The 12871-nt window shown below is 36.1% G+C and overlaps 1 protein-coding gene across 1 annotated transcript in view; it reads left to right on the top strand.

Moving 5' to 3' along the window:
- The window catches only part of LOC113412532 (uncharacterized), a 71566-nt gene that overhangs the window by 15383 nt on the left and 43312 nt on the right, over positions 1–12871 (top strand). The window contains exons 12-22 of the mRNA XM_026668245.2: positions 519–588; positions 1258–1395; positions 1490–1654; positions 2213–2307; positions 2862–2988; positions 4218–4470; positions 9546–9598; positions 10448–10548; positions 10943–11094; positions 12503–12641; positions 12739–12852. Of these exons, the coding sequence (XP_026524030.2) occupies positions 519–588; positions 1258–1395; positions 1490–1654; positions 2213–2307; positions 2862–2988; positions 4218–4470; positions 9546–9598; positions 10448–10548; positions 10943–11094; positions 12503–12641; positions 12739–12852 (1407 nt within the window). The remainder of the gene's footprint in view (positions 1–518; positions 589–1257; positions 1396–1489; positions 1655–2212; positions 2308–2861; positions 2989–4217; positions 4471–9545; positions 9599–10447; positions 10549–10942; positions 11095–12502; positions 12642–12738; positions 12853–12871) is intronic.

Below are 12871 nucleotides of genomic sequence, written 5' to 3' on the forward strand. Positions count from 1 at the left end.
GTTTCTGTCACCCTGTAAAAGCCTACATGCACTGTTGAAAGATACTTTGGAAGAACATAGGAAATATCACAGTAGATGACCTAAAGAATTGTTCATGTGAGGATGAATTTGCATTTGATAGGATAGATGATAGCTGTTTTATAAATCCTGCCCTGTACACCTTTCCAGAAGTTGTAAGCTGTGTCTTCTCTCTACTGTAATGAAAGGATAGGAGAGAGTTAGATATTAATGCCTTTGAATCACAAACACCCAGTGAACATAGCTCAGACTTATTTCTTTAGATGTTTATCTCCAGATCAGTTCATTGTTGCAGAGTTTTGACATGCTCTACCCTTTCTGTGTATGATGGCCTTTACTGAATGACCAGCCTATCCACACAAAGGGTGGATTTTTTCATGAAAGATAGATAGATAGATAGATAGATAGATAGATAGATAGATAGATAGATCATATTTCTATTTATCCGTTTCTAAGATCATGACCCTATTGATTATTTCTTCTTTATTTTTACTCCCCAGTATGCTGCAATCAACCATCGAGGCAAAATAATTGTTAATGGGATGTCTGCTCAGCTGCCTATCTCAGTAGGTATGTAGCTCATTAGAAATATCTGGCTGTGCAGAAGGAAGAGTTTTAAATCTTAAATGGTCGCGCAGTGATTAGAGTGCAGTAGTGCAGGCTACTTCTGCTGACTGCCGACTGCCTGCAATTTGGCAGTTCAAATCCCACCAGGCTCAAGGTTGACTCAGCCTTCCATCCTTCTGAGGTGGGTGAAATGAGGAGCCAGATTGTTAGGGGCAAGATGCTGACTCTGTAAAACACTTAGAGAGGTCTATAAAGCATTATGAAGCGGTATATAAGTCTAAGTGTTATTGCTAAGTGTTATTACCATAGCCAAAACTAAAAAAAGAACTAATAACTAGAAAAAGGATGTTTAATGCTGGCTTTGTTTCTAGCCAGTTTATAGGTGGGAGACAAAGAGTAAAGGCAACCATGTAAAACAACATGCTAGACCCTTAACTAGTTCAGTGAAATATGCTGTGTGCATCATATCATTGAACACATGGTAAAAGTAATTACACTGGGGTTTTTCTTTGGTGGTTTTTTTTTTTTTTTTTTTTTGTAATCAAGCCCTGTACCATATTCCCAATTCACCAATGTGGTGGTAGCAAATGACTACCCAAAATTTAGCTCCTCCTCTCTTGAAGAACTGCAATTGCTGATTTATTCAGAATGGCATTTATTCTTTCTCCATAGCTAATGTAACAATCTTCCAGCCTTCACATTCCTTCATCGTTCTGGAAACAAATTTTGGCCTTCAGATCGTGGTCCAGCTTAAACCTTTGCTACAGTTGTACATTTATCTGGATCCATCTTTCCAAGGGAGAATGTGTGGTAAGAAATATTTCAAAATTCTATGCCTTTCCTAGGTTCAAAGCATCCATTTTGTTATTTTGCCATCATTCAAATTATAAAATTTCTTTTAAAGGCCTCTGTGGCAACTTTAACCATAACCAGAGGGATGACTTCAAAACCCTAAATGGATTGATAGAAGGAACAGCAATTGCATTTGCTAATACCTGGAAAACTGAAGCTGCCTGTGACAACATTAAACAGCATTTTAACGACCCTTGTACCGTGAGCACTGAAAATGGTGGGCAGAATTACTGCAAAATATTCTTTAAAACAATTCTTCTCAATTTCTTCTACATAGTTGTTAAGGGAAAACTCAATAGAAATATTACAAATGGGAGTGGGGAGTAAAAGTAATGCATTGACAACAAGAGTGAAAAATCAAAACATGTGCAAATTAAGATCTTACAAGCAGAGTTTGAGAGAGAATAGGTGTATGAGATAAATGGACTCAAGTTTGTTTCACTCTTTTTCAGATCTAAGTATAATTGTCCCAATGGTGGGATTCAACTTTTTTTACTACCGGTTCTGTGGGCATGGCTTGGTGGGCGTGGCAGGGGAAGGATACTGTAAAATCTCCAGTCAGAGGTGGGATTTGCTGGTTCTTCGAACTACTCAAAATTTCCTCTATCAGTTCTCCAGAACTGGTCAGAACCTGCTGAATACCACCTCTGAGTTGTCTGCATTAGCATGCTAATAATGTGAACATTGAAGCTAGACATGTAATCTGTGATTAAATGTGCCATGTATCTCTATAGAAATAGTCCAAAGGATATGGATGTATTACTTCTCTTTTTAGAAAAATATGCCCGTCATTGGTGCGGACTTCTGACTGATGGTGAAGGACCTTTTGCTAAATGCCACCCCATAGTGAATCCAAAGGCTTATCATACGGTACTATGATCATTTTAATTAAGAATATTGCCTGGAAAGACATTAACAATAGTGGGAAGTAAGGATCATCCTTTAGGGGAGGGGCGAGCAAATGTTATTTTTGGCCAGAATCTAGTCAATTTCAGTAGGCTGTTATTGCAGAAACTTATATAAACTTCCCACCACCACCACCACCAATGGATCTTCCTGAAGAAAAACAGACTGAATTTCACCCACAGAGCTGGATTTTCAATGTCATGTGTTATATTGCCAAAATGATGTGAAAGCACATTAAAACACTCTACTAACAAAGCCTTGCACACCCAACTCAATGTACTACTTGAGTGGAATTTCAATTTAGTGGTAGGATAGCAGTAGCAACAGCACTTAGACTTCTCTACCACTCCATAGAGCTTTACAGCACTCTCTAAGAGGCTTACAGTGTCACCATGTTGTCCCCAACAATCTGTGTCCTCATTTTACTGACCTTGGAAGGATGGAAGGCTGAGTCAACCTCATAACAAGAAATGGCATGGAAACTATTATTTGATTAAGAATATGCTTCCCTTTTCTAGAACTGTATGTATGATTCCTGCGCTTGTAAGATAAGTGAGAAGTGCATGTGTGCTGCCCTCTCTTCCTATGTCAGAGCATGCAGAGCCAAAGGAATTGAACTTGTAGGATGGAGAACCAACGCTTGTTGTGAGTAATCTGATAAAACCATTCAGCAAGAAATTCTAGTCTGTGATAAATTTTTCTAGCAATGCTGCCAAGGAATGGACTTTTGAATATAATGTTAATGCTAATCTCCATCTCTTGCTGGCATTTCTATGAAATGATGAATTTCTGATGGACATTTATACCTTCCTTATATTCATCCTAGATAGTCTGGGATGTGCTCCATACAAAGATGATTTTTAAAAGCATCTAGAAATTACTATTAATTTGCAGCAGCCAAACTACAAGGCTGCATGCTTGGAAAGCATACATAAGATGATTTTCTATTTTCATTGGTTGTCTATTTGTTGCTGAGCTTTAAAGTCCTCTCCCTCTGAATTAATTTATCTGGAACCTGGATATATGAAGTATTATGTATGTATCTAGAGTAGTAGACAAATCTGTGCTTAATAGATTTTTTAAAAGAGGGATTTTTTTGTACTGTGATACTAAACTATGAAACATCTTCTGATAATTGGTGTTCTAAGATCTATTCACCATTGAATATGCAATGGATTCTTTCACAACACATGTGATACATGTGCATATTGCTAGAAGAACACAACCACACTATGCCAAATCAACCTTATTTTTCTTCTTAAGGAAGAGTTTGGCATTGTATGGTAAGAGGATTCAAGTTACAAACTCAGAATATACAGAATAGTGCCAATCTCTTGAATGCTTTCATTTGGTCCCAATTTTTTTCAACCCTCCCCAAAAAGTAGTGTTACTGCTTTCATTTTAGATTGCTAATTTCTAGGTATTTCCAAGAAGGCTGCAATATTCTTAGCACTGGGGGGTCCTTGGTGCTTTCTGACTTGGTTGTTTTCATGTAGACGTTTTATTACCCAACTAGGTAACCAGTGCTAAAAGGGAATAGAGATTGCAAATAGCTATGGCTTAAAGATATTTTTGTTGCATTTCATACAGTATAAATTGTTTCAGGCTTTTCTCATAACTTTTCATGATTATCTATTTAAGTCTGCAGTATGTAATATATTTTCTTATGACTGGTGTTGAACTGTAAATAAATAAATGCAAAACACTAAACGTTGTTCTAAATGGATCTTAGTTCCTTTCTTCTGCTTTCAACACAGATGTGGCTCTGTGTGTGTTGTGTGTTATATTCTTCTCTTTTAGCTTTATCAGAGACTTGAGATCAACAGGTAGTCTATACAATATAAATAACTGTTATTTCTTTTTCTTCTTTCAAGTCAAATATACTACCTGTCCCAAATCCCTGAATTATAGCTATGAAATTAGCTCTTGTCAACCTACTTGCCGATCACTGAGTGAACCTGATATTACCTGCAACATCAAATTTGTCCCAGTTGATGGCTGCACATGTGAACATGGAACTTACATGGATGATTCTGAAACATGTGTGCCTGCTAACAAATGTCCCTGCTATTACAAAGGAACCACCATACTCCCTGGTGAAGTTTTCTATGAGTTTGGTGATGTGTGGTAAGAGGATTTAAGTTACAAACTAAGCTTAGTTATCAAGAATAGATAGAATAGTGTCAGTCTCTAGAATGTTTTCATTTGGTCCCAAGTATTTTTTGTTAATAAAGATATAATGGCACTGCTTAAAATCATAAAGTGCAGAGTTTGGAAGAACTAAGATTTATTACATTTACAAGTTTATCTGCAAATGTTAAATATTTTTATTTTATTTTATTTTATTTATTTGGTTTGTCACTTGCTTACAAGATAATAGCTTTAAGTAAAAACATAGTTATGAATACATGGATACATATAAGAAGAATAAAAGAAACAATAGGACAGGGACGGTAGGCATGTTCGTGCGCTCATGCATGCCCCCTATAGACCTCTTAGGAAAGGGGTGAGGTCAATAGTAGACAGTCTAAGGTTAAAGTTTTTGGGGTTTAGGGAAGAAACCACAGAGTCAGGTAGAGTATTCCAGACATTGACCACTCTGTTGCTGAAGTCATATTTCCTGCTATCAAGTTTGCTGCGATTAACCTTGAGTTTGTATCTATTGTGTGCTCTTGTATTGTTATGGTTGAGGCTGAAGTATTCATTGACAGGTAGGACATTGCAATGTATAATTTTATACACTATACTTAGATCGGACCGAAGGCGGCGTAGTTCTAGGTTTTCTAGGTCTAGAATTTCAAGTCTGGTGGCATAAGGTATTCTGCAACGAGTAGAGGAGTGGAGAACTCTTCTTGTGAAATGTTTCTGAACTGTGTTAATATCAGATACATAATGTGGGTTCCAGATTGATGAGCTGTATTCGAGTTTTGGTCTAGCAAATGTTTTGTATGCTCTAGTTAGTAGTGTAATATTACCAGAGAAAAAGCTACATAAGATTAGGTTAATCTGTAGGGGGCGTGCATAAGCGCACCAACGTGCCTACCGTCCCTGTCCTATTGTTTCTCTTATTCTTTTATTTTTCTTATATGTACCCATTTCATGTATTCACAACTATGTATACACTTATACTTATTATCTTGTAAACAATTGGCAAATCAAATAAATAAATAAATAAATAAACAACTCTTAATGCCTTTTTGACTATGTAGAAACAGTGGGCTTTAGCACTTAGATCATTAGAGATGAGTACTCCAAGATCCTTGACAGAGTTTGGATCATCAACAAGGTCTTGACTATTCAGCCTGTATTTTATTTTCTGATTTATTTATTTTTTGCCAATATGTAAGACAGAGCATTTATTTGTATAGATTTGAAGTTGCCATTTGTTTGACCATTCTGATACATAGTCGAGGTCTTTTTGAAGGATAGCAGTATTGTCTGTGGTGTTGAATAGCTTTACATCATCAGCGAAGAGAACGCAGTTGCTTTTAATATGATCACAGAGGTCATTTATGTAGAGTATGAAGAGAATTGGTCCTAGAACACTGCCTTGGGGGACACCACTGTTGACAGGTACAGAATTTGATAGGGCTCCCAATTTTGACCATTTGTTGTCTGTTTGACAGGAATGCTTCTATCCCGTTATGAAAGTGTCCAGAGATATCATAAGATTTTAGTTTTAGGAGTAGTTTGTCGTGTACCACTGAATCAAAGGCTTTACAGAAGTCTATGTAGATTGTGTCTATTGCTTTGCCCTGATCGAGTTGTGTAGTCCATATGTTTTTGCAGTGTAAGAGTTGCAGATTGCAGGATAGTTTTTTCCTGAAACCAAATTGTTTATTAGAGAGCAGGTTGTTTGTTTCTAAGTGGAGGATAATGGCTTGATTAATAATTGATTCCATGACTTTACAGGTGACGCAGCATAAAGAGATTGGTCTGTAATTTTCAACTAGGCTGGGGTCTCCCTTTTTGAAGATGGGGATAACTGTGGCTTGTGACCATAGTTTTGGCAAGGAGCTGGTCCTGAAAGATTTTTCAAATATTATGCTTAGAGGTTCGGCTATGGCAGTAGATAGCTTTTTTAAGAAGTAGGCACATATTCCATCCGGTCCAATAGATAGAGATGGTTTTAGATTGTGTAGTGCTTTTTCAACATTGTCTTCTGTAAAATCGATATGTATTAGATCATTGTAGTTGTCTGTAGTTCAACTAGGAAATACTGAGCATGATCCGTTGCTGTTTACAAATACTGAGCCAAAGAATGTGTTAAAGAGGTTGGCTTTAATTGTGTCATCATTGCAGTCTTTACCATTAGGTCCTTTCAGGGGTGGGATTGACCTTGAGTCTTTTAGTTTGTTGTTTACAAAATTGTAGAAAGTGCAGGTGGAATTGGTGCGTAGAAGGTTTTCCTCTTCTTTAATGTGATAATTGGTGCATTCAGTCTTAATCTGGTGGCATAAATTTTTGTATCGGCTTTTGAAGTTGGCAACGTGACCAGATTTGTTTTTCGACCAAAGTAATCTCTTTTTGGATTGAAGCTTCCTTATTGTTATGGGTAATCTGTTTTTACTGGTTTTTGGAGTTATTATTGGTACATAATTTGATGACTCTTTGACTTCAAGTAAAAATATGTTGTAATGGTCTTCAACAGTATTGCATCCAGTGAATAGAAATTGCTAATCAAGGGATGAGAGATCATTATCTATACTATCATAGTTGCCTTTTTTGAAGTTATAATTGGGGATCACATCATTGTGTTCATTTTTGTGTGGGCGTATGTTGAGACAAAAGTCAATCATGCTGTGGTCATTGTTGGAAAAGAGTTTTTTAATTTGTATTCCGTAAATTGAATTCAAACTATTGCAGAATATGAAATCGAGGCAGTTGTTAAGTCTAGTATTGTTGGTTACTAGTTGTTCCAGTCCCAGGTTTGTTACAGCATTGTAGAAGGTTGCATGTATGGGTTCAGTTTTACATTCATTTAGGGTCCAGAATTGAGGTAGTTTGGGGCGTGTGTGCCTAGTTTTGAGTGATGGTGGGTTGGATGAGGTAGGGTTGGATGTGGAGTTGTGGGTTGTGTGACTTACTTTTGATACAATCAGCGCGGTAATCAATGTACAGATCCTTCTCTCCATTGTCTAGACATCTTTTGAGTTCATTGCGGAGTTCACGGGAGTGGATTCTTTGCAGTATGGATAAGTTTGGTCTTGAGCGAAGTTTTTTGTGGTTGGGATTGGTTTTTGCAATGGTGTTTATTGTATGAATGAATATGCATTTGCTGGACTCATTTTTGCATACAACTCTACAAAATCTTGGGGCCACAGAGCCATCATTGTATTTGGACTCAGGGCCATCTCTGGTTATTTCAATGATATCTTCAGGAGAGATTGTTTGTTGTATTTGAGTTGCTTATGATATTGTGAACTTTTGTGATGTCATCTGATTCATTTTTGTCTTCAAGACCAAATAAGATGGCATTTGGACTTTTCTGATCATGTTCCATGATGTCTCTGATGAGTAAGGGGATATCATTTGTGGAATTACTTGATGGGATAGTAATTATTTGTGGTTGTGGTTTGGTGGTTATTTTTGGTTGTAGTTGTGATTGTAGTTGAGGTAGTAGTTGTGGTAGTGATTGTTGGGTTGGGATTTGATTTTGAGCTGATAGGTAGCTGCTTATCAGTGCTTTATTTTTTTTTCAAGAGAAATTAGGCTTTCTTGTATAATTGTTTCAAAATGTGTTGCTAAGTGTTTTTCTATTGAGTGCATAAGTGATTCTATGCTATCAACTCTGTCAGGCAGGGTACTTGGTTTGTTTAGCTTAGGAAAACATGATGGACATAGACAAGGGAATGTATTTGATGCTTTTAGGAGATCAACTAGGTTTTTGTTTAAGTTTAAGCAGGCAAGGTGGGCTTGATTGTCACATAGGTAGCATTTGATGTTATTTTCACTTTCGTTGATGGTTTTAAGACATCTGAAGCATGTACAGGAGTCTGGGAGGTCATTGGTAGAGATATTATTTTTTTGTTGTTGTTTGGTAGTGGAGGATTTGGAGTTTCTGGAGTTTCTGGCTGGCATGATCAATGACAATAGCTAATTAATGTGATAGGTAGGCAGTTACTTAATGAATGTTAATTGATAAGTTAGAGAACAAATTAAAAGTAAGGTTACTTATTACTAAGAATCAATCAATCAATCAATCAATTGACTAGATAATCAATGATACAGTATTAAATCTCTATCAATTCAATGAATCAGTAAATTAGTGGTCATTTAACAATTAATTATTATATTATTATATGATAAATCAATTATTATAGACAAAGCATTATCTATAAATATTTGGTCTTGAGGTACTGAAATAGTGGAGGTAATGAAGTATTGGAGGTTTGTTGTGTAAAGTTCCTTTGTTTTTCCTTAAAGCCACGTTTTTTTGGTCTTTGTTTTGTTTTTGTTTTAAAGAGGAAGTGTTGCTGTTTGATAGATTTGAATGGAGAAGATTTGAATGAGCTCACCAATCATCTGCTTTGGAGTTTGGAAAGGATGAGATTTGGGTGGGGGTTTAGTGGAGGTTGTCCAATCAGTTGAGTGGGAATTTAAATTCAGGCTGACTAATCTGCTGGGTGATTTAAATGAAGCTGGGTGATTTATACGGAGACTATCAATTTTCTGTGAGTCTCCTTTGTTCTCACCAATTGGTGGCCGTTTAGAATTATTTTTGGTGATTTGATTTAAATGGAGACTGTAGACATCATTCCAGTTCTTCCATCATCGGAACTCACAATCAATCTCAGTTTGAAAAGGCAGTTTTCCTGAAAAAAAACCTTCTTCACACCTCTTCTTCTTGTCTAGTCCCCCTTTTTTCCTCCTTTAATCACTCTTTTCTCAAGCTGCCATTTAACTTCCAGAGTTAGAGGGTAAAAACATAAATTAAGCCTCTGCCGCTTAATCTCCACACTCATCCCTTCCACTCTGGAGTCTTCGCTTTTTAAGTTGTTTCTGACTTGGGTCCACAGTAAATCTTCGAGCCTTTCATTTTAAATATGTAATGTTATAGCCAGATTATGTTAACTACTCTGCCTTTGAAGTGCTTTTTATAGTAGAATTGATAATTTGCAGTTTCTCAACTCAAAAAAAAAAAAGTTTTAGGACTCTCAGATAATCTGGACACAATAATCATTCCGATTTCTTTTACTCAGCACTTGTAACCAAGGAAAATTAAACTGCTATGGTGATGGAGACTCCAAACAAGGTAAGGAATACAGAGGCATTACCCACATGCACATTTCTTGGTCCATCTTCCCATTTAAATTGAACCAGCCAAGTTAAAATAGCAGTATGTAACAAAGATAATCCAGAAACAAACCAGCATTTTAATGTTGTCTGAGCATGATAACTGGAAGTAAGTTCCATTGCACAAAATGGATCTTACGCCTAGGTAAATACACACAGATTAAACTACAAATTAATATTTTAGTGAGAACCATTTATCTTGTAGATGGATTGACAAAGAAGGTAATTATTATTTGGACCTAAATTGTGTTTAATGCTTAAATTATATTAGAGATATCAACATATTTAAAAATGATATAAACAGTAAGCAAATAGAAGTAATTTTCTTTTTCTTTTCATTAGAAAAGTTGGGTATGGAAAAATATAATGTTTGAGAGAAGTGAAGAGGTATAATTCAGATGTTGATAGTGTCCTTTTGAGAAATATTTCTTGGCTGTAAATTGCATACAAAACTAAATGCTGGTTTTCTTGCAAATATTTGAAACGTAACAGGTAGAATATATTCATTTTGAGATATATTTTGATAATGACATAAATTGGACTCAGATTTCCCTTCCTTCTTTCCTTCCTTCCTTCCTTCCTTCCTTCCTTCCTTCCTTCCTTCCTTCCTTCCTTCCTTCCTTCCTTCCTTCCTCCCTCAATAACTCAGTTAGAGACTCCATAACAACTGAAAGTTGATAAGACTTCAATGCAAATGAGTAAAGTTAGTTCCAAAGACTTTACACATCTTTTGCCCACTTCTTTTGACCCATGATATCTATATCTATCTTTTCATATGATACATCAACTTTTTCTCTCTTCTGGATAGAATGTACTGCTCCAATGGTTTACTTTGACTGCAGAAATGCCACCACTGACAGCAAAGGGGCCGGATGTCAGAAAAGCTGCCAGACTCTTGATAGTTACTGTGTAAGTATTGAGGCCCTATCTGAGAGATTGTATTACAAATCAGAAAACAGTTTCCTATGCCATGAAGCCATAAATTAATCTTAGACAAGTCACTCTTTCCCAGTCTCACCTTGCCCAATTCCTTCTAGATCCTATTGTTCCATCTTCTTCAGTGTCTTTCATTTATTCAGAAACATACCATTATTATCTAAAATACACATATACAGATAGAAAAACTTCTGGATATGGACAGTTATTAATTCAGGTGGCCATTCCCTAGTGGCAATTCTAGCTGAATTAACACCAACATTGTGTTTAAATTGAGTCACTCTTATTTAACGTAGACTGGAAAAGCAAATTATTTGACTGCTTATTTGCTCTCTCCTGAGTCATATTTTATTCTTGATGCTCACAGTACACCTCAAAGTGTGTCTCTGGTTGCATATGTCCAGACGGGCTAGTGTCAGATGGGAAAGGTGGTTGTATTCCTGTGGAAGAATGCCCATGTATTCACAATGAGGCCACATATCAGCCTGGAGAAAATATCAAAGTTGACTGTAACACTTGGTAAGCATTTGCTAGTGAACAGAGTATTTTTTGTTAGATAAAATGGCCATATTGTCCTTGGGGGACACCCCCCCCCCCAACAGCAACATACCAGATTAAAAGCAAACTGGCAAGGGTCATGATGCATATTTCACCTAAGTACCTAAAACTATAATATAAATATATCATGAGCCAATTTTAGAAAAATATATATTCTATTTTTCAAATAATTTTCTTTCTTGAATTCATGATTACAGTTTTTTGTTGTTTGTAATCTGGCTGTAAGGGCCAGGAAATATGGAGCTATGATTAATCATTTCAATATAGCTTGTTTCACAAGGTTATTGTGTTCTGTACACTGCTTTGAAAAGGCAGCTATGGAAGGAAGGGAGGGAGGAATTCAATAATTCCCATTTGTACCATCCCTCATATGAAAAGTACATGGAAATGTGCTTTTGGATGTGAAAATTTTTTTTTAATGGATGTATATATTTTACATCTTTTAAATCTTCTGTGTTCTTTATAAGCACATGTGCAAAACAGTTTTCCTCTGAAAAATACCATTCTCGGTATGACACATATTGGGAGGTTTCCGAAATTCCCAACTTTTGAGGCAAGAGTTGAAATAGATTCCAGGAGGATAGCAGGTCAGAGAAGAATGCAATGTAACCTCATATTCAGTTACTCAGCAACTTTTATTATGGAACACTGACTTTCATAACGGAATGGGACAATTTGCCATGGCCAACTTGCTACAACCAACTTGCCATGATTAAATCGCCATGGGACAACAACTTGTTGCAAGAAAATTCAACAAATACAAAAGTTAAATTCATTTCCACGGAACCATGGCCAATAATAATAAAATGAAGTCAATCCAGAAATATAAGAGTTACAATCATTTCAATGAAAACATGGTCACCAATAATAAAAGTGACTGAATGAAATTAGTAATACAGGCTTGAATGGCAAGTTGTCCCGCGGCAAGTTGGCTGTGGCAAATTGGCCGTGGCAAACTTTCCTAGACCCTCTTCATAAATAACAAGGAAAACCTAATGATTCAGAGCAAATCTGAAAATGCTGTCCATTCTTTTTCTATAAAACAGAACAGCAACTTTAAAATATAATTCAATTTTCTTTAAAAAGTACTTTACATTAAAATTCAATTCCTTTGCTTTTTTACTTTTATTGTTTCTTAATTTCTTAAATGACATTATGGTATATACAATACTGTTTCAGTTTCTTTTCTTTCCTTTCCCATATCCTTGCCTCTTCACACTTAGTCTATCACCAGTTCATGAGACAATTATTTAGCTGAACTCTACACTACTAAAATATAGTGTTAATACATGAACACTGTACACAAAATTGTTTTTATGGGTGCAAATAGAATTATTCTTGAAACATATTTTCCCTTTTCTTATTTTAGTGTATGTAAGAACAGGATGTGGAAATGTACCATGAAGAAGTGCCTATCAACCTGTGCTGTTTATGGAGATGGACATTATATCACCTTTGATGACAAGCGTTATATTTTCAGTGGGCAATGTGAATATACACTCTTGCAGGTATCAAGCATTGCTTTCTTGTTTTTACTGGAGAAACTGTCTGGAACTAATACAGAAGGCAATATTTTTTGTATAATTTTATCCCCTTCCTTTTTAGAATTATTGTGGCCAGAACAGTTCCACCCAGGGGTTATTCCGAATCATCAGTGAAAATATTCCTTGTGGCACCACTGGCACCACTTGTTCTAAATCTATTAAAGTGTTCTTCAAAGTGAGTAACATTGCTGCTG

The sequence above is a fragment of the Notechis scutatus genome, chromosome 1 (genome assembly GCF_049901735.1).
Source record: "Notechis scutatus isolate UNSWTSFEM ecotype Mainland chromosome 1, rNotScu1.2, whole genome shotgun sequence".
Classification (NCBI taxonomy): domain Eukaryota; kingdom Metazoa; phylum Chordata; class Lepidosauria; order Squamata; family Elapidae; genus Notechis; species Notechis scutatus.